This window comes from Suillus subaureus (genome assembly GCF_016647635.1).
Source record: "Suillus subaureus strain MN1 chromosome Unknown BJ212scaffold_16, whole genome shotgun sequence".
NCBI classification, from domain to species: Eukaryota; Fungi; Basidiomycota; class Agaricomycetes; order Boletales; family Suillaceae; genus Suillus; species Suillus subaureus.
The window spans coordinates 116,681-136,912 of NW_024538572.1; the positions used below are offsets into that span (position 1 = coordinate 116,681).

The 20,232-nt window shown below is 46.7% G+C and overlaps 7 protein-coding genes across 7 annotated transcripts; 4 read left to right on the plus strand and 3 right to left on the minus strand.

The window, feature by feature from the left end:
• Window positions 1-999: 999 nt before the first annotated feature.
• On the plus strand, window positions 1,000-2,402 carry BJ212DRAFT_1354273 (uncharacterized protein). Its single transcript, XM_041335622.1, is given in 3 exon segments — window positions 1,000-1,470; window positions 1,525-2,266; window positions 2,277-2,402. The coding sequence occupies 2 exon segments, from the start codon at window positions 1,081-1,083 to the stop codon at window positions 1,933-1,935; spliced, it is 801 nt and encodes a 266-aa protein (XP_041193010.1). The 5' UTR covers window positions 1,000-1,080; the 3' UTR covers window positions 1,936-2,266; window positions 2,277-2,402.
• A 283-nt stretch (window positions 2,403-2,685) lies between these two features.
• Window positions 2,686-5,046, minus strand: BJ212DRAFT_1354280 (uncharacterized protein). Its single transcript, XM_041335623.1, has 11 exons — window positions 4,907-5,046; window positions 4,766-4,812; window positions 4,622-4,704; window positions 4,476-4,567; window positions 4,364-4,419; window positions 4,288-4,311; window positions 4,070-4,233; window positions 3,820-4,004; window positions 3,440-3,739; window positions 3,278-3,368; window positions 2,686-3,219 (listed from the first exon to the last, which is right to left on the minus strand). Exons 1-11 carry the CDS (start codon window positions 4,925-4,927, stop codon window positions 3,137-3,139), a joined length of 1,146 nt encoding a protein of 381 aa, XP_041193011.1. The 5' UTR covers window positions 4,928-5,046; the 3' UTR covers window positions 2,686-3,136.
• Window positions 5,047-5,060: 14 nt separating this feature from the next.
• On the minus strand, window positions 5,061-6,198 carry BJ212DRAFT_1568568 (ubiquitin-conjugating enzyme/RWD-like protein). The gene is made up of 8 exons (XM_041342008.1): window positions 6,004-6,198; window positions 5,891-5,939; window positions 5,822-5,839; window positions 5,672-5,769; window positions 5,586-5,620; window positions 5,458-5,535; window positions 5,308-5,404; window positions 5,061-5,255 (listed from the first exon to the last, which is right to left on the minus strand). The coding sequence occupies exons 1-8, from the start codon at window positions 6,098-6,100 to the stop codon at window positions 5,197-5,199; spliced, it is 531 nt and encodes a 176-aa protein (XP_041193012.1). The 5' UTR covers window positions 6,101-6,198; the 3' UTR covers window positions 5,061-5,196.
• A 2,181-nt stretch (window positions 6,199-8,379) lies between these two features.
• On the minus strand, window positions 8,380-9,413 carry BJ212DRAFT_1354293 (uncharacterized protein). The gene is made up of 3 exons (XM_041335624.1): window positions 9,349-9,413; window positions 8,786-9,170; window positions 8,380-8,729 (listed from the first exon to the last, which is right to left on the minus strand). Exons 2-3 carry the CDS (start codon window positions 8,930-8,932, stop codon window positions 8,640-8,642), a joined length of 237 nt encoding a protein of 78 aa, XP_041193013.1. The 5' UTR covers window positions 8,933-9,170; window positions 9,349-9,413; the 3' UTR covers window positions 8,380-8,639.
• A 543-nt stretch (window positions 9,414-9,956) lies between these two features.
• On the plus strand, window positions 9,957-11,432 carry BJ212DRAFT_186668 (uncharacterized protein). The gene is made up of 9 exons (XM_041342583.1): window positions 9,957-10,176; window positions 10,230-10,299; window positions 10,357-10,425; window positions 10,481-10,614; window positions 10,669-10,834; window positions 10,888-11,030; window positions 11,085-11,148; window positions 11,201-11,228; window positions 11,283-11,432. Exons 1-9 carry the CDS (start codon window positions 10,116-10,118, stop codon window positions 11,391-11,393), a joined length of 846 nt encoding a protein of 281 aa, XP_041193014.1. The 5' UTR covers window positions 9,957-10,115; the 3' UTR covers window positions 11,394-11,432.
• A 6-nt stretch (window positions 11,433-11,438) lies between these two features.
• BJ212DRAFT_1354314 (uncharacterized protein) lies at window positions 11,439-13,426 on the plus strand. The gene is made up of 9 exons (XM_041335625.1): window positions 11,439-11,735; window positions 11,796-11,865; window positions 11,918-11,986; window positions 12,042-12,175; window positions 12,223-12,388; window positions 12,448-12,590; window positions 12,642-12,705; window positions 12,763-12,790; window positions 12,846-13,426. Exons 1-9 carry the CDS (start codon window positions 11,678-11,680, stop codon window positions 12,957-12,959), a joined length of 846 nt encoding a protein of 281 aa, XP_041193015.1. The 5' UTR covers window positions 11,439-11,677; the 3' UTR covers window positions 12,960-13,426.
• Window positions 13,427-13,735: 309 nt separating this feature from the next.
• Window positions 13,736-18,296, plus strand: BJ212DRAFT_1354327 (beta and beta-prime subunits of DNA dependent RNA-polymerase). Its single transcript, XM_041335626.1, has 15 exons — window positions 13,736-13,927; window positions 13,982-14,526; window positions 14,580-15,062; window positions 15,113-15,594; window positions 15,645-15,916; window positions 15,970-16,410; window positions 16,466-16,545; window positions 16,599-17,011; window positions 17,064-17,137; window positions 17,192-17,245; window positions 17,303-17,428; window positions 17,482-17,488; window positions 17,542-17,578; window positions 17,644-17,917; window positions 17,963-18,296. The coding sequence occupies exons 1-15, from the start codon at window positions 13,832-13,834 to the stop codon at window positions 18,008-18,010; spliced, it is 3,432 nt and encodes a 1,143-aa protein (XP_041193016.1). The 5' UTR covers window positions 13,736-13,831; the 3' UTR covers window positions 18,011-18,296.
• The last annotated feature ends 1,936 nt before the right edge of the window (window positions 18,297-20,232 follow it).

A 20,232-nucleotide genomic window follows, 5' to 3' on the forward strand; every position in this document is an offset into this window, starting at 1 on the left:
AACAGCCTCTTATGCACTTTGGAAGATTCGGATTCATGTACTGTTTTATACCCTCCAAAATTTAAACACATCTCTGCATGATGCTACCAAACTACGAATCCTGGTCAAAAGAAGAACTGATCAGCAGGTCAACTCGCTCACCAACATAAATAAACCATTCCGTTTTTCATCCCACCCGAAGCACAAGATCGCTATCAAGTTCTGTTGCTTACTTGGGGTGAGAGTGTAATGGACTGGTGTATCAAACCGGTCCAATGCCTCTTCCAACGGTCGAAGATGTCTTATTTAAAGCCTTCGTAAAGGCAGGGCTCATCGATGAAACTAGCGGCTTGGATGAATGTGGATAGGAGAGATGCAGGAGGACAGATCGGGGATCGCTCTATCACTCACGAAAGTATAAATTAGTCAAGTTCATTCCTGTGATATCCATACTAATGGAAAGTAGGAGAACGTGTCACATTGCTGATCAAGATTTCAAGGACAAAACAGGGATGATGGTCACTCAAGGCTTCAAAAAGGATGTCCAGCTGCTCTTCTGAGCTGCAGGAACAGCGTGACGAGACATACAACATTTGGGACATTTCAAGTCGGATTTGCGGGTGAATGGTATCTCTCCTTCTCAAGTAACCACAGAATATGTTGATATGGAGGAAATTTTCCTAGACACATTCCTATTACTAGAAGAGTTGCATTGAAGATCCACGAGCATGTAGATCTATGTGCACCATAATAGTGCGCAGCCTGGCAACAGTGTCATTTAAAGCACGCTGAAAAGGAAAACCCTATGCCAGACGCCGTCAGTATGTGCCATCCCATCCGAGTCTTCTGCTGAACACCCAAATAGTCTGGACGCCAAGAAGGCACATTTCTGGGACTCATTCACCTATTGCGTCTTCCAATCACCAGTGGAGGGAGATATTCCGGATTCTGGACAGTCCGATAGCGCGAACCACTATAGGTGTCGCGATCACGTGAAGACCAATATACTTAAATTTGTACGTCACGTCTTGGCGTGCCCTTCTTCCTCACCGTTCCGAGTCGTTCACGTAGCCAGGCTTTGCGCGTATCTCACTCTCCATCATGCCTGCAAATACAAGTCGTGTCGATAGTGCTGATCCTTCAGCAGCTAAAACCGATCTACAAGGACTTGAACTGGCGGAACATCACTTTGGTCCCTTACTCCACCCAACTCGCGCCACACAGAGCGCATGGACCGATTATTCTATCAATCGCCTCCGAGCCAATCGAAAGTACCATACAGTTGTCCCGGTGTCACGCAAGGGCTCTGAGGATGGTTCAGAAGAAGATTCTGAGGAGAATGAATACGACGAGTACTCCGATGACGCTTGGCTTTTCGATGGCATCAAAGTTTGTGTTTCTCAGATTGAGGAGGAAATGGACTTTGAGAACGGCACACTCCAAAAATGTATCACCATTTTATGGAACGAAACGGTGCTCGATGATGAGGAAGTGCGTATAGCTTGATGACACTATTCCATTGCTGATATCCATGGTGATCGACAGCCGCGCTCCACTGACCATATAGTCAAGATTTACTCACCCACTGCACCAATGTACATTGATGTGCATTTTAATTACTACTGCCGCCCGCGTTGGTCAGAGGTCGAGTGGTTCTACTCTCTCGGGTACAAGATCCAACGCCGCCCATCTGCGATGGCAGGCAATGCACTTGCTATCAAAAAAGAGCTCAAGATGGGCAGTCCTTCGGATGTGCACACGCGCAATGGGTGGCAGACCTTATGCTGGGGTTACTATGATGATTCCGATGGAAACTATGGCAAGCGTTGGCGCCGCATTGAGTGTGGAGAAGTGGGGTTACACCAGGAAGGAGTCATTGACGTTCATGAGGCGTTGTTCGGAGAATTGGAAAAACCTGCTGAAACCGACTCAGAGGCCATGCTCGCATATCATTGATCGCTCGTAAGGGGCATACGGCTGCTTCTTGCCGCTGTCAGTATTTCTTATGACGTTGCGTGTACTAATGATGAAAGTGATAAAGGGCCACATGAATTAATGCTTGAGGGGCTGAGCGACAAATGGGTCGGACGGGGGATACGGAATGCATGTGGCCTCCGACTTGCCAGAGATGCAAAAGAAGAGCAGGAAGGTGCCAAGGAACGACGGGAAGAAGCAAAGGGTTACGACGACGACTCCGAGGACGACGACGAAGGGGATTATGACTCTGACTACGGCTTTTGAGGGTCATGAATGGGTAGGAGGTGAGTGTGAGGAGATCGAGGATGATGGTTTTTGAAGTTCACTGGCCTGGAAAGTAGTTGCGTTCCAAAGAATAACGAGTATGTTAATAACTAATACTTGTGATATTAATACGTTTACAGCTGGCACCCGTGTCATGATTCTTGAAGTATTTTTCTTGTTCATTAACATCCGGCAGCAGTGAGATGGATCCATCCGCGGTCACATACGATGACCAATGGCAAAGAGCTTGCACATGATGTACAATGACACACAGCTGTATGCTGTAACTTAAACAGATAAACTTCATCCATCCTGATGACATGGCGAAAGGAGAGTACATGATTAGAACCCCAGGTGGAAGTGTGAACATCAGGGAAAACCTTCCGCGAAAACTTAACGCTTGCTCCAGTTGTATCATTGATGCTCAAGAGTGGTTGGTTTGTTAGTTGCTGCTCACTGAGTCACCTGCAAGATAGTATGAATGGAAACGTGGTGTATATAGGTAGGACGTGTGTAGTATTTCTTGAGGGACCTGCTGAACATCTCTACAACGTCTTTGCTGGTCCAGCAGATCTATGTGTATGTGTTCCTGCCTAATACCAAAAACAAATCGATCTTTCATGCAATGAATTAACAATCGCGTAAAAATGTGAATTAGATCAGTCCGTATCTGTGATACAATAACGTCCAGTCATCGCCGTATCGTTCACACAACCACAACTGGCCCAAACGTGAATTAATCAAGTCCATATCTGCGATAACTAGAAAGAAGAAAGTGGGCGAATATATCAAATCAAGAACGTCAACTGATCCAGACTTCCAATCCAATCCAGAATATCCGAGGGTACAAACAATGCTCTATAGGCTGACAGCGGTCGTCTGCACGTCTAGAGGTATACTTGCCCGGTATCTACAACTAAAATTGCGGACCGTTGCCGAGGTAAACATATACATCCTCTGTTGGAGGGTTTGCTTTGAACAGCTTGCCTAGACGTTCGTCTTCAGAGAGTGTTAGTATTAGTATCTAGACAGATGGTGAGAAAGAAAGTACACTCACAAACAGGATCATGTTCCAGATGTTTAAAATGCTTCAACTCCCAGGTCGTACCACCAGCAGATTCGTCCCGTCTTCTCTGCCTTTGCTCGTTCTGTTATCCAAATTTCAACACAATCGCGCGTCAGCAAACCTACATTCAAAAAACGAGAATAATGAACGCACCTCGATCTTCCCCTTAAACGTTGCAGCACTCTCAAAATCACCCTCTCTAATACCCTTCGCAACACCATACCACAACTTCCTGCTCTCCCACTCCCCCTGGTGCTCCACAGGTGCAACCGTGATCTCCTCCTTCGGCGAGGTCACATCATGGAATATAGCACCGCTATGCGATTCCTTAGACGTCGTATTCCACGTCCCTTCGATGACGTGGGGGGAAGTGTGGATATGTGAAGGTGGGGTGAGCGTTGCTTTGAACGTGTGTGATTTGCCGGAGAAATAGCCTTTGCCTTTGTATTCGATCTATTTCGTTTGTCAGATTCAGTTGAGATTTTGAGATGGCATGGATGATGAGAAATGGGAAGTGGGAAGTAAGCACGCACCGTAGAGAGCCACCCCGTAGAACTCTGGATGTAACTAGTTTCTGCAAGCTCGATATACGGAGATCCGTACCACAGCCCATCGATGCGGAGTCGAGGAAGTGTGATCAGGTATTCCTCAGTCTCACCAGACGGGAGTGATACAGTCAGAACTGCATGCCCGACTTGATTCACGATGATACTTCCCCCTAAAATAAAACGTACGTCAGCATACGGGACCTAATATATGAAATATGAAACAACGAAAACATACCGCTGAAACTCGTCTTTTGGGCACTGTGTCCAGTCAAAATCACGCCTTTTTCGAGATTCTCTATGCGATAAGCTGTGATAGGAGGGTGGTGGGAGACTTGTTCTACGACCAGGGTAGTTTTGCCTCCACGAACTGCGTTTGCTGGCCAATACCCGTAGAAGAGTCTAGAAGAGATCAGATCAGCGCGAGATACATATGTCGGCAACGAACACGCTTACTCTCCAAGAACAGGATTCAACGGCCTGCATCATAGATGAGCTTCATACCAGGGACACATATAAACATATCACATACTTCTTCTCAGATCCCATTGATTCGTTCCGGGATGTGTATTGCCCTTTAAGCGTACTCTACCAACCGTATAATTAAGTGGAACGATATATAATCATGATGTTTCTCGACTCACGATGAACCATTTCAACACAGCCAACGCTCGGGCTTGATCCGTCTTCCCATCGGCAATCGCAGCAAACAACTCGGGTCGCTCACACCAGTAAGCTGAACAACGGAACACAGTCAGATCAATACATACCGCTCAAAAACTGATCGCACCTGGGAACTCAGTAAGGGACGTAGGAGATAATATAAATGGAGGAGCAGTCATAGCCGACAGATCGCCCGTGAAACCAGCCAGCCTAAGGGGTATCAGTTTACTGATCAAAGGATCTCATTAAATGAAGAACGATGGACACTCACGATTTCAAAAAAGTTGTCCAGCTACTTTTCTGAGCTGCAGGTACAGCCTGGGTAGATCACAGCACAATAAACGAGAACATGTAACATACGGCATTTGGAATGTTTCAGGTTAGATTTACGGAGACTCTTTGATGGACTTGCCTCGCCAGCTTGTTCCGACATGCTTTGTATTGATTGTTGACTTGGTAGTGGGCGATGCGATTGTGATGGGGGTAAGGAGAAAGATGGATAGCCAGCTCAAGGGTACTCCACTGTGTAACTGCGTGTGTCACGTGATCAGGTATCAGACTAGTGTCCGTTTCGGACATTGACAAGGTCTTGATAGACTCATTGGTACTTATACGATGACAAACATGGAGCAACTAGTAACACAGAGACTATGAAACAGGAGTACAACGGATGGGTGAAGATGCAAGGGAAATGAAGATGAACTAATCAAAAGCCTCCTCCGCACTCTTACGTGCCAGACGTCGTACCTTCTTCTTATACGCTGTAATGATGCGGTTAGGATCAAGTGATTCAGTCAACCGAAGGTCACGCACCAGCATGATCCGTGCGAATTTCTTTGGCGGCATCCACGTTGGCTGGACTGTCCGTGTTTGGGGTCTCGGAGGACAGTAGCGATATGACGCTCACGAGCTGCAATGGAGAGTTACATCGGCAACAAGGTAGCGTTTTGATGAACGTCGTACAATTGTTTCCACTGTGTGAACAGGCATCCATCGTTCACCGGCATCTTCATAGCCATACTGATCATCGCCCGGAGCATGCTACGATCATGGATGAGCTTTGATTGATGGAGACAGCAAAGAATACGCACCAAGATGGAGATGCAAACTACACCATCGGCGTAAACTGTATGATAGGGTTAGATCACGCGGTAATTAAAGTGCACCCGTGGCTTACTGTTTGGGTGCCACATGGGCGTGATAAACCGCATCTTTGGCGGTTGGAGAGGATACTCTGAAGGAAAAGAAAGCCGAGCCTTGAAGAACCCTCCTTCACTAGATCATGTGTGAATAAGAGTTATAGATGAAGAGGGGTATGTGAGCGTACTACAGGGTGTCCGGAGGCCTGTCAAATCTGGTGAGTGTGATGGATGACTTTGAAGGGATTTGTGCTAACCCGATGATTATGACCTCCCATTCATAAAGATTGTTATCATCGACAAGTCCTTTGCCCGGAAGTCTATCAGGAATCGGTTGAAGATCAAAGTTAGGGAGAAAGGCTGCCCGCACCTGCAGAGAACCCCTCAACCGGGTGTTTCGTGAGCTCAGTGAGCTGCCTACGAAGTAGAAGAGTGTTTGATGGTTGTGGTGTGGATGGTTTCGACATAAGGTGAATTGAGGATTAAACAAAATTACAGAGAGTGCTAGTGAAAGATTGCAATTGAAAGATGCGAGCAAGTGTGATTCGAGAAATGAAGATATGGCGTGGGAATAGAACGGGTAGTCATTTGACACCCGACAATATTTCTTTTACATTTCTTTGCAAAGAGCCATCCGTAGCTACTTGACCCCCTAAGTAGACACTGGCCGCTCTTGCTTATGCTCGACGCCAGAAGGGAGGGGGGATTATACGCCAAACAAACATTTCTTATTTGAAATTCCCCTTAATAAACAAGCCAGGGTCCTTCCAGAAAACCTTCGTATGTCATCTGACACGCCTCCCATGACTGGCCACTAATCTGTTCAATGAACTCGATACATTCCCTGATATTCCTAATAGATGGAACGTCGATCGACATCCTACATACCTCTTCGAGCAAATCAAATGGAGTTATATCCGCGGTGGAATCATCGATACAGTAGTTTTCCCCAGCCAGACTTTTGTAGACAGACTCGGAGGAAGACGGTGTAAGTGCCACTACTCCACTGACAACGGATTCCCCTTTGTACCGCATTGGCGCATCTGTTGCGCAGCTAAAGACCCGATGAGAGTGGTCTACATTTTTTGGTAAGCTCCATAGCCATCACACATTGATCAGGCAGTGAAACTTTGAACATGATCAAAGCAGGCCTTCGTGCGCTTGTTGTCATCGCTGGTACGAAAATGCGAGAAATCCGATCGAATGTTACTTGGCAGAGCAGCTCTCATGAGTCATCATAGGTATTCACGTTGGGGCGTCTTAGATCCCCGGCTGAGTTTGACGGAGAGAACACAACAGTCACGAAGGGCTGTTGGTTAGCCTGGCTATGGCTAGTGCACGTACTTATATTCTGAACATAAAACTACGACTGCTACGTTGCCAGCAAATAGCTTTCCTACGATATCGTCGGTCACAAGGAATGGTTTGCCAAGTCCAACGGCTGTCAAGGACTGGAGAAGATTACTTACCAGAATCCGCGCTGCCTGTGTCAAACAGCATTTTAAAATATTGTTCTAGTATCACCTCAAAGGAAAGGTAACACATGTACCTATGAAAGTCCGCGGAGGCCAACCGACATCGATCGAGGCATAACATGCTAACTACCCTTCATCCAGGGCCGCCGTCAAAGGCTCATCACCAGCTTGCTTTATAATTTTTGAGATGCATAGTTTACTCGATGGGCATGCATGTCCTTCATTGGCTTCATATGCTGCAAATCCTCGACGGTACTTCCTAAATTCACTGGTCAATAGCGCGAAAAAATGAAGCCAAGTGTCCACATACACGGAGACTTGTGAAAGGTATGCTCGGACACTCCACACTGAATGTATGATTCCTGCGCTCAAGTGGTAGGCGCAGGTTCTACGATGCTGAGATACAAAGATGCGCATCATCCTGGCCCTTACTTATATGCAGGTGAGGGTAGTGAGCAGAAGCAAAATAGGTGATGACGATGATTTGGCCTATCTGAGGGTTGCAACCATTTCCGCCCCCTAGATTAATTGAAGGTTGCTCACCATTGGCACATCGAAAAATAGCGACTGTCAGGCTCCCCGCATGTCATCTACAACGCCAATAGAAAATCCAAAGAGCTGTTTTCAGCCATCACAATCTCACTCGCAACTTGAAGTCGTCAAAAAGAGAGTTCAACTCTCGCACTCAAGTCATGGGTATGCTGACACGCGCTACTCGAACATGATATTGCAGTGTCAGAGAATAGTGAAAGATAAGAAGGATCAAAACTTGCAGTAGTCTCACACAGGCCAACGTCGGGAAAGCGCACGATACACTGGTGAAATTTAGCGGGGGCCCCGAGACTTACAACGAAGTGGCTGCAAGAGTCGGTACGGTGGCAATGCCACTGAAACTTAAGACCCAGTACTTGAGATCGTGCACGACTGTGGAAAATCTAAATGACGTACACATAATTATCGTCCGGTCCGTTGAGCAAATGATGGGAGAAGTTGAATTAGGAGAATTGGCAATTGCTGCCCGAGCCCGAGATGCTGGATAGTATGGGCAAAGCCCATGTAGAGGCACGTGGGTCTAGTCGTACAGCCCTGACGAGGGCCGAATTCCTGATCAGCTGTTTTGCCCGCCGCGGGGTCTTACCGGCAGCCCTGTCCGTCGTACGTACAACGGACGATCTCGAAGGTCAGAAGAAGAAAATTTGGGGAGCGCTCTCTCAAAGGCAGTGCAAGTGAAACCGATGTCACGGAACTGAAAAAGCCGCGTTGTGCGGTGGCAAAACCAAACATACATATCATTACGGAGAATGAACTAGACACCCAAGCATATCAGGGACATCTGGAGGGGTATATCAGTCATGTAATGCGAATGCCAATGATTGCACCGAATGGAAAAGGTAGTGCGAGGCATACACGCACCCAATACGGGCAAAATATAAATGCGGACAATAAGGGCATGAATCGATGAGGGTCATTATCAAAGCGGACAGTGGCGCGCAGGGTAAATACAGTGCAGAGATAACCAATTATACGGTCATTAGCAAGGGTGGAGGCGTGCGAGTACCGGTGTGAGCAACGGAGATGTCAGTAAGGAAACAATCAGGGATGCAAGATAACGAGTGGCGGGCTGTGCAATCCAGACGTGAGGCAATATGTCGAGGAGTATAACAGATAAGTACACACTAGGCGAATAGACTGACAGCAGCCATCAACTCCAAAATCATTGTCATTGATCATTGCCTTGAGGTACGCCAGTGGACCAGCTAGGGAGACAGGGAGACAACTGTGCGGCGCGGCCGATATAATCAAGCGAGGCTGGAGGAACGCCATCAAAGCAGGAAGTATGGAAGCGTCCGAGACGGCAACGCGGCCAACACCTCACTGAATCGGAGGAAAGTTGGTAGTAGACAAATTACATGAAGTGAACTGGGAGAAATTGTTGTGAGGCACGCCATGCACGACGGTCACGCCGGTATTGCCTCAAGAATGCGATGACGGGTTGTTTAGAATCTTTCATTGGGCTTGACTAAAACTCTTGGCCCTGACGGTTGGTCAACTAGGAAGACAGTAAGTACTAGGTGACATACCCTTGATCCTGTGAGACCGTTCTCAACTTGAATAGCATCATCATGGGCCGCGGCGCAGCCACACGTGGCAAAGTCCGCTATGTCACCCCTGGCGTGGTCTTAGATAGTGCGGACCATTAGGCTTATAGGAGCTTAAAGGCATGATTCTACATAACGGACCTCGAATATACTCTTGGCAAAACGTTGTCCGTGATGATCGCCATGGCACCGAAAGTTGCAGCGCCAAACTTGGTCAAACTTTGTCTGCGTCAACCCCATTTACGAATACCCATCGTCATTCGAATTGCGCAACGAACTGCGAGGCAACTTAGGGCCGCGAGTTGCAATTCCAATATACATGCCACAGATATAGGCCTATAAGCCGACTGCACAGGTATTACAGATTCCAGGGGTGAGATCAAGTTGCGTTAAACCGCTATTTTTCGAAGTATCACAACTTCAAACCAAGCCCTTTCAGGTACCTGCAAGTAGTGTTTCATGAAAGCTCGAGCCTTTTAGAAGAGCTAGTTAGGTTTAGTGCTAACTTCTAAGCGTATGTCATTATGTGCGCTGTCAATCGGTTTACTTGTCAATGGTGCCGCGGTCCATCGGACTGGAATAATTTGCTCGAGCTACTTGAACAGGCTTGGATCTGCTTGAACTGATCAGTAATTATCCTTCAGCTTGCTGATAACGCTATAGTTGACAACTTGACACTTCTTTGCTGGAAACCTCTATTGACCAGGGACGGCCTTCGATTAGTGGAGCGGTGAAGCCCAAGGCAATATCATCAAATTCTCAATTGCAACATTTCGGCTCAGAAACACGTTTTGGGACTGGTTTCTCCTCATTTTTCAACCGACTTGCGGGTCCTTTGTTTTTAGTATCCCACGGGAAATCTTTCTAGTCCTCGGGTTCCGATCAGTCTCAAGTAACAGGCAAGCGCGATGGATGGAAGCTCTGCAATTGACTACCCATTACTCGCTCGTGAAGTTAGTTATCATGTTCGTGAGTGCGAGTGCAGTATCGTCTCATACTGTCATCGAACTTTTGATGTACAGTATCTTCATTTACCGTTCAGCTATGGGACATAGTCATTACTTTACGGAGCGAGATAGAGTTTATATGGCCGTGCGTCTTTAAGGAGCATCTGGAAGTATACGCCGAGTCCTGACCCCCCTTCTTCAGGAAACCTTGGAACTCGTTTTTCAAGTGGTTGTACTTGTCCCTCCGATATTTCAGTCTTGCAACACAGATGTAAGCATTCTTTGTACTTCTCTCGTACCCACTGAAACGCTCAATCAATACACAGATTCCACCAATTCGCAGTCCCTTACTTTAACAGCGGGAAAGCTTCAAGATCAAGCTGTTTTGCATGGTATGTGTATAGTGCCCTTGTAGCACAGTTCCAGACAACCGCTGTCGAGATCATCTTGGCTGTCCAAGGTAGGCATTGTTCTGCTTTCAATTATATGTAGCGAGTGACCAAGTCAATTTTAGTGTATGCATTGTTCAATAGAAGTCGCCGCATCGCTATCGTATTGGGGTCGCTGATGACACTCGAGTATATAATTCTCGCGATCGTGATCACTGGCTATTTCCATAGGATCCCCTCCATTCCTCATTGCATTCTATCAAAACCACCGTATCAGATAATATATCCCACGTAAGTCTCAGTTATCTCATCCGAACTACTACTTTTATGAATAGTGCCCCTAGCATTGTGGCGGTCGCACTGCAAAGTACACTTCTAGGTCTTGCTCTGATAAAACATATCTTGGCCAGACGCGCTGGCTGGGGTCGAGCACCACTGGTCTCGCTTTTGATTAGGGACGGAATGGCCACGTATTTTGTATTATGTGGTATGAACTTTGCTTCTGACATCGCCATATTTCTGATGGTTGCGGATGCTGTAGTGATGCTCTTCTGCGTCGGTTTATTTTGCGAGCTCCGTGATGAGCGCGCTGTAATCATGTTCTTGTGAGCCTTTTCCACGCTAACCGGAGACCAAGCTTAACGTCATTGCGGTCAGTTGGGTAATCCCAATTACGTCATCATGTGTGAGCTCAGTTGCCCTCTGACGGGCTTTTAATTACCTGAATGTGACTCTAAAGGGCTGTCGACTTATAGTCAACATGCAACGTATGGTAGTAGCTGAGAAGCTTGTACCACGTTCTCCTATTACCTCAGAGATTGAGGTTGAATTTTCATTTCAATCAATGTGATATCTTGTGCTACAGTGCAGTCATCCTGGCCATAATTATTGCAGAAACGCCCCTGCAAATTCCACAGGTTTTCGCTTACAAATAATGGGTAAAATATTCTAAGATCTCCGAGAGGGCGCAAAGATCTGCCTTCTCACAATTGATGGTGCTTACTCAGGCCTGCAGGAGCCTCAGGGTCCTAAGCTTTAAGATGATTGCTATGGACAACTTTGTGGTAAGTGGCATTCCACCACGCACACCTGAGCCCTCGGAACATTAATTTTTTCTGACCATTCGCGCGTTCGATGTCTCAAGATGTCATATCTTATGCTTTCGTTTTCAGACAAGCTACTAGTCATTGCTGTATGCGCTTACGCTCTCCTGTGCCACGTCCATCGTCATCGCCACTGACTGTTTGCCCAGATTCCTCTCTCGCCTTTTTTATCTACGGCTGGCTGTTAGGTTTAGAAAGCGAGATCCAGCATATCTGGATGTATGTATTATCTCGCTCAAGTTGTTTGGAAATCACAATTAGTGTAATTTAGGCAGCCTCAAAAGCGAGTGTTCAGATGGCTTTACATCTACTTTCGGTACGTCAGTCTGTTGATTCAAGCGCAAGTCTTTTCCATCTGAGGACTACAACTTGAACTAAATCATCGGGTGCTGCAGAATTCACCCAGGTGTCATGGAATACTTCGCAGGAGGGCATGGTTCGCCTTCTTCCTGTCTAGCCTGGAATATATATGTGTCTTTTCTGGGTCAGGTTCATGTCACAGCAGTCGAAGTGTTGCTTGCTGTCCGAGGTAGGATCTCGTGATTGTAATCGAAGCTTTATTGATGAAGAAGTCAGTATACGCACTCTTTAACCGTAGTCGTCGTATTGCTTTCCTGGTCGGCTTTCATATTTTGCTTGAAGTTATTTCTTCCGTGGTGAATGCGGTATACACCATAAGAGCTACCGAATACCATGGGTACTGTATCTTTTACAAGCCGTCGCATCAACTGTTGTACTATAGGTGAGTAGCCTACCACTCGGATGTGATACTCTTTCATTGAACATATATTATTCCTACAGCATTATAATCTTGTCTACACAGATCACCTTGATGGGTCTTACATTGTCGAAGACTATCCTCACCAGGCGCTCAGGATGGGGGAGGACACCGATCGTATCCCTACTTCTGCGCGACGGCAGCGCGGTCCTCTTTGTCATATCTGGTCAGAGACTTCGTGGCTGGTACTTATTTCAACATTCATTGAGCCCTATAGCACTGTGTCTCTTGACGATCGGCTTCTGTCGACTCAACGGCGAAAGAGCAACAGTAATATTTTTGTACATATAGCCTTTTATACTTCTGTTCTGTGCTGACGATATGTTTATTCGTTTCAGCTGGAGCGTGTCTATACTTTCCTCGTGTGTGAGTTGCTGACTTAAAACATTCAATTCGTGCGGCACACTGATTTAAATGCTAGGGATGCTGGCTGCTCATGAACACGCAACAGCTGGTTGCTCACGGTCGCTCACGCAGAGTATGCAGTGCTTCAATCCGAACCTCTGTGCTTAGCACTATTATCGAGATCGAGTAATGGCATGTCAGTCAACCCCGTTCAGGCATGCTATTTGATTCCAACCACAACATGTGTTTTTCATCAAATACATCCGACCCAGTGGCTAGATAACGACTGTACGGTGACCCCGGACCAACAGTTCCCAGCTCAAGTTTATATCCTACATAGTCATGGGACCCTTTGATATTCAAGCTCGTGTATTAACTACCATGTACATCGACAGGTCGTGGAGATCAGCTGCCAACGGATTCGGGATGATGCCCTTCAAACCCTATTACAGAGCAGCTGATCAGTACTCAGCACTGTGATATGTACTCCTCCATGACGAATACTTTTGTGATTTCCAGCCTAGAAAAATAGGCGAGTGGAAATACATGAGAAAAAATGCCGACGCCGCCTAGGTCAGACAAATATTGCAAATCAAGCGATGTCTAGTACATGTGTATACAGTCGCACAGTACAATGATCGTAAATTTAATTCCAATCAGCATTCGATCATGATACCCCATGTGCATGCCCATCCCATACGCTGCATTCGAGTTACAGTGATGTTCGGGCAAGTACTAAGAAACTTGAACCAGGAAGTAAGCGCCTAGTGGTGCACAGCGAAGCCCATAGTTGCGGAGGACTGGCTTCTCTTCCTTACATAGATCTAATGGTATATCGTTAACGAAGGTGCTTCGAGGTTGTCTTGTGAGTACACATGTACTTTGATCATTCGTACTTACGTATATGGTCATAGCTGATTGAACAGAAAAGGAAACTCGTTATGTTAGTCATTTACGCCACCGTGACTGATTCGGAACTTACTATCTCTAGCCTTACTCGACATAGCACATACTCTCGTGAAGACATCGCGCAGGGTGAAAAAGGAACAACCACTGGTGACAATGGCCACTGTTGGGGAAGAGGAAAATGATTGGGAGCATGTAAACCGCATGAACTGGCGTGGCTTAGGTCTTGCAGATCCAATCAAAAAGGTCGAGGTATTTTTTCGTTTTTGCGCATAGTTCTTTTTGCACTCATTAATGGTACATCAGGACAAATGGCTGTTGTTACCTGCATTCCTAAAAATCAAAGGTTTGGTCAAGCAACATATCGACTCCTTCAATTATTTTGTCGATGTGGATATCAAAAACATCGTGAGAGCCAACAACAAGGTCACCTCAGATGTCGATCCTCGCTTTTGGCTGAAGTACACGGATATCCATGTCGGTTTCCCCGATCGCACAGACTTGGATGCAATAGACAAGAGTATCACGCCTCATGAATGTCGGTTACGCGATATCACTTATAGTGCTCCGATTCTTGTCACCATTCAATACACTCGAGGAAAGAACGTTGTGCGCAGACCTAATGTTAACATTGGACGACTACCGATCATGTTGAGGAGTAATAAATGTGTGCTCACTGGCAGGAATGAAGCGCAGCTAGCTCGAATGACGGAGTGTCCCCTGGATCCCGGCGGTTATTTCGTTGTCAAAGGCACGGAGAAGGTCATTCTTGTTCAAGAGCAGCTGAGCAAGAATCGCATAATTGTCGAGACCGACAGCGTCAAGGGGATTGTGCAATCCTCGTGTACTTCGTGAGTCATTTTCTGGATCTTAACTTTTCTCCTTTGGCTAATTCGTGTTAAAGCTCAACTCATGGTGGACTCAAGTCCAAAACCTATGTTGCCACGAAAAAAGGGAAAATCTACCTTCGACACAATTGCATTCACGAAGATGTCCCGATTGTCATTGCATTGAAAGCGCTTGGTATCCAGTCCGACAAAGAGATTCTTCTTTTAACTGCTGGAAATACGGAGGCCTATAAGATTGCCTTTTCTGCCAACCTCGAGGAGTCTGCAAAGTCGGGCGTATTCACAAGACATCAAGCACTTGAATGGATAGGATCCCGGGTAAAAGTCAATCGAAAAGTTGTTGGTCCACGAAGGCCTGCCTGGGAAGAAGCCTTGGAAGCACTTGCGACAATTATCCTAGCCCATGTTCCTGTGATAGGTTTGGACTTCCGGTCCAAGGCGATTTTCGTGGCTACCATGACTCGCCGAGTTTTGATGGCGATGGATGATGAAAAAATGGTTGACGATCGGGATTATGTTGGAAACAAACGATTGGAACTGTACGTCTCTTTTCTCTTTTTATTATTGTCAATGGGTCAATGGTACCTAGTGCAGGGCAGTTACTTGCTTTACTGTTCGAAGACCTGTTCAAAACTTTCAATACCAATCTCAAATCAGCGATCGATAAAGTTCTCAAGAAGCCGTCAAGGACCAATGAATTCGACGCTTTCAATACGATGCAATTTCAGGGCGATCACATAACCGCCGGATTTGTACGCGCGATTTCCACTGGGAATTGGTCATTGAAGAGGTTCAAAATGGAGCGTGCAGGAGTCACACATGTTCTCAGCAGACTGAGCTTCATATCTGCCCTTGGAATGATGACACGCATATCATCCCAATTTGAAAAGACTAGAAAGGTCAGTGGACCTCGTGCTTTACAGCCTAGCCAGTGGGGTATGCTATGTCCAAGTGATACTCCGGAGGGAGAAGCCTGTGGTTTAGTCAAGAATCTTGCGTTGATGACGCATATCACCACAGATGTAGAAGAAGGACCAATTATCCGCTTGGCATTGATGCTCGGCGTCGAAGGTGCGTTCGGATCACATCATACCTATTTCTAACACGAAATGCACTGCCAGACATCAGCTTAGCCACGGGCACGGAGATATATGGACCACATACTTTTGTGGTTAACGTGAATGGCACAATTATTGGACTAACTCGGTATCCGATGCGATTTGTAACAAACTTCCGCAGACTACGCAGAGCGGGCCGCTTCAGCGAGTTTGTTGGTATTTATGTTAATCACCACCATCGCGCCGTTCATATAGCAAGCGACGGTGGACGAATTTGTCGACCAATGATCATCGTGGAGAACGGCCGCCCAAGAGTCACGTCAGAGCATATCGCGGTAAGATTCTTTTTCTGACATTAAAGCAGGTTGGTAATTCTTTGATCATTCAGGAACTCAAGCAAGGCGCTGCATCATTCGATGACTTCCTCCGAAATGGTCTCGTGGAATACCTCGATGTGAATGAAGAGAACGATTCCTATATCGCACTTTATGAGTCCGATATTGTCGCAACGACTACGCATCTGGAGATCGAGCCGTTTACTATTTTGGGCGCTGTCGCCGGTCTTATACCATATCCCCACCACAATCAATCGCCTCGAAATACCTATCAATGTGCTATGGGTAAACAGGCGATAGGCGCAATCGGCTACAACCAACTCAATAGGATCGACACGCTTCTTTACTTATCCGTGTATCCGCAACAGCCGATGGTCAAGACGAAAACCATTGAACTTATTGGGTACGACCGCCTGCCGGCCGGCCAAAATGCTACGGTTGCGGTGATGAGTTATTCTGGGTATGACATTGAGGATGCTCTCATTCAAAATAAAGTTTGCCACCATTTCCTGTTTTACATGTCAGCAGGTAACCTGACTTGACGTGTAGGCAAGTCTCGATCGTGGTTATGGAAGGTGCCAAGTTCTGCGCAAGAACGCTACTCTCATTCGGAAATACCCAAATGGCACGTGAGTGGAGCTTTTTGTCAAGTGCATCTCTTTGTCTCAGCATCAATCTCTAGCTTTGATCGGTTGGCAGATGCTCCCTTGGATGAGAACGGGCAAACTCAGAAAAAATATGATATCGTTCAACTTGACGGTCTTGCTGGCGTCGGCGAGCGGGTTGACCCGGGGGATGTCTATGTTAACAAGCAAACGCCAACGAACGCCAGTGATAATACTTTCAGTGGCCAAGCCGCCGCGGTCCCTTACAAGAATGCACCGATGTCATATAAATCCCCAGTTGCTGGTTACATTGACAAAGTCATGATCAGCGATACCGAAAACGACCAAACGTTGATCAAAGTCTTGATCCGACAGACACGGAGGCCAGAACTGGGTGACAAATTCTCATCTCGACACGGCCAGAAAGGTGTATGCGGTCTGATCGTAAACCAAGAAGACATGCCCTTCAACGATCAGGGAATCAACCCTGGTAAGGTATACATGTCCCTGGCTGATGTTCACTGAGTTAACTTTGGGGTCAGATACCATCATGAACCCACACGGATTCCCATCTCGAATGACGGTCGGTAAGATGATCGAACTTTTAGCAGGGAAGGTAATTCCCACCGACACTTACGAGTAAGTTCTGTGGGCTCATTTTTCTTGGCAGGCCGGGGTCTTAAGTGGTAAACTGCAGTACGGTACAGCATTTGGGGGCTCCAAGGTACATATATCAACGCTGCCGCCGATCGAACTCTGATTACTAATTATCTTACCACAGGTTGAAGACATGTCCCGGATCTTAATCGAGCACGGCTTTAATTATGCTGGAAAAGACATGCTCACAAGCGGTATCACTGGTGAAGCCCTGGAAGCATATGTCTATTTTGGTCCAATATACTATCAAGTCTGTCGATTCGCTGTGTCGCATAAGGTTTCAGCTAACTGATTGTCTCACAGAAATTGAGTGAGAGAAGTCCCACATTACCATCGTCCACGATTAACTCCCATGCGCCACAGAACACATGGTAATGGACAAAATGCACGCCCGCGCTAGGTACGATCGAATGAGCCTGAGAAATTCTGGCAAACTATTACTGACTTGCCTGCGTTTCTCTGAAGAGGCCCACGTGCGACTCTGACACGCCAGCCTACTGAAGGTCGGTCCCGCGAGGGTGGTCTACGGCTCGGGGAAATGGAGCGAGACTGTCTTATAGGTTACGGTGCAACTCAGTTGTTGCTTGAACGCCTGATGATTTCTTCCGACAAGTTCGAGGTGAACGCTTGCCAGGAATGCGGTCTCATGGGGTACAACGGGTGGTGTACATATTGCAAGAGTTCGAAGAAAATGGCTAAGCTCACCATTCCGTACGCTGCAAAATTATTATTCCAGGAGGTTCGTCAGCGTTCGTACACTGTTCAGTACTGATTATTTGTACAGCTGATGGCAATGAACGTCGTTCCCCGGCTGATCCTTGATGATGCATAATCCCTGTATAACATGATACAACACTTGTACAACTTAAGTCGATCCAAGAAAACGGCTCCATTCGAGGGATCAAATCTACTTGAGATATGGAAGACAGCCAATTTTGAGGGGTATTGATTGTCAGATCCAGAGTAACTAAAACTGCGATTTCCAAAACTCAGGCACTCAGGCTCCTTCCAACAATCTACTACCATTTCTCGAAGTATATGTCTTAGATCGAGAGAGATATCCTATCATAGGATTGATAACTTAGGGATAGCGCTAATCACGCTAAATTTGACTCGTTACTAATAAGATAGAGATCACGAACACTGATAAGATCGGTCCTTCCAAGTCAGAAGGTGGGTGGACTCTGATTGCCATGCCATGCGATAATACATGCTAGTGCATATACGAAAAGATGGGAGTGATAAAATTGAATGGCGGTGTTGTGCATCGAGGTATGGATACCAACAAAGGCCTAACGTAAAATGGTGATAGTGAAGACGTGAAAGTATGCAGTGCTCCGAAGAAATCGAATGGAATGTATCCCGGAGCCCTCGGGTGCGACAAACGGGAACTCTTCACACTGTTGAGATGCTCACGCTCGGTGCAAAACCGTTACTTGAGGCGTCCTTATAAAGTCAACTGAGTATGTCTGTCATTAGAGCTAAAGCTTGACGCCTTGACGTTACTAAGGTGGCGGCCATACCGGCCAACGTGGTATAGTTATGGAGGATACGTGAACTCATGCCGTCATTAATATTGTGCACGTTGAGCATGTTTGGCCAGACTACTCGGCTGATAGTATCGAGGGCGTTATTGTGTTCTGGTAACAGACGCCGATGCCGTGCAAATGTTCGTCATAACATATACGTGCATAATCGCACGAAATGTCAGTCTAAGCATTAATGCATATGACGATATTAATGTGCGAGTTGGCGGAGGGCTGGCAGGAGGTGGCTCAGAGTCCTGAATTATTACGACATTGCGGGGTGCGGGGTGAGAAGTATTCAAAACTTGGTTCCGAAGACAGGGATTACCCGAATTCAGGAGATACTTTGTCGTAGCCATACGCGTTCGGCCACCTGGCTACTCTAGATCCTTCTAGACCCCGGATAATATCGATGGAACCTATGCAGATCCCGAGGAGCCCAAACCCGGATCTAGGTTCATGGAATCACAATATACGTGTGTTCCGAGACTTTGTTCTTCGCTGCCTAGGTGTTACAAGACAGGTCTGGTCCAGCGTGATCCCGAAGTTCCCACAGTTATTGGGAGATCCTGGGGCGAAATTCGCAGAAAAGTTGTTGACGAACAGACAGAGACTCGCCTACGGGTTGGCCTGACCACTACTCTCCTATAATTTTTTTCCAAGCTCGCCCGGAGTGCAAAAGTAGAAGTTTTCCAGAAGGCGGGAAGGGTTGAATATCGATGCCGGCTTGTATGCCCGCCATACCTTGGGGAGCTAGTCAGATCCAGGAACGAGATGAAATTATCAAGATTTTACGAAAGTTACAACGAGCCCATACGGACCGTCATATAGCTTTACGCCGAGGACCACGTGCCCTTGGCAAGGTTCCCGACTGAGGATGTGAAGTTGAAGAAGTCGTCCAATCCTGTATGTGCGGCCCTGCGGGTCGAATTCTACCCGAAAGTATATCTGTGATAGGTATTATGATCCAGTATGATTCAGGGTCCTGCTTCTCATTATTATGGTGATATTGAATCATTTGTCCACAAGCAAGGAATGTGCCTTTGAATGGGGGTAATCGAAATCTCTCACAGTAAATGGGTTGTGTGTTCCCCCCCAGGTTCCCTAGCGGCAAGCTGTACCCGCCAAGGGCGTCCGCACGGAACAACTTTGAACACCGAGGACAGTGCCTGCCGTTATAGGATAAACAGTTCGGCACTGCAACCCGCCACCACAGGCTACACTGCATATAACCTGAGCGTCGTAGATGAAAGACCGGTCCGTAAAGTCACCGTTCATATGGCAAGTATCGGATGGCAGTGTTGTCTAGTGTTGCCAGGTGTTGTCATCTTGACATCTGTTTTTTTAAAAGTAATGCGGATACGTCCTGAAACGTCAGACGGCATGTATCTCTGCACACAGTGGCGGACCTTTGATAATAAATGCGTGAGACCTCAGATCTCATACCTTAAGTTCCGCACATCTGGTCATATTACCCTCCGAGGCAACCTTTTAATGCTTCAGTCTCGGGCTGACGTGGGAGAGCAAT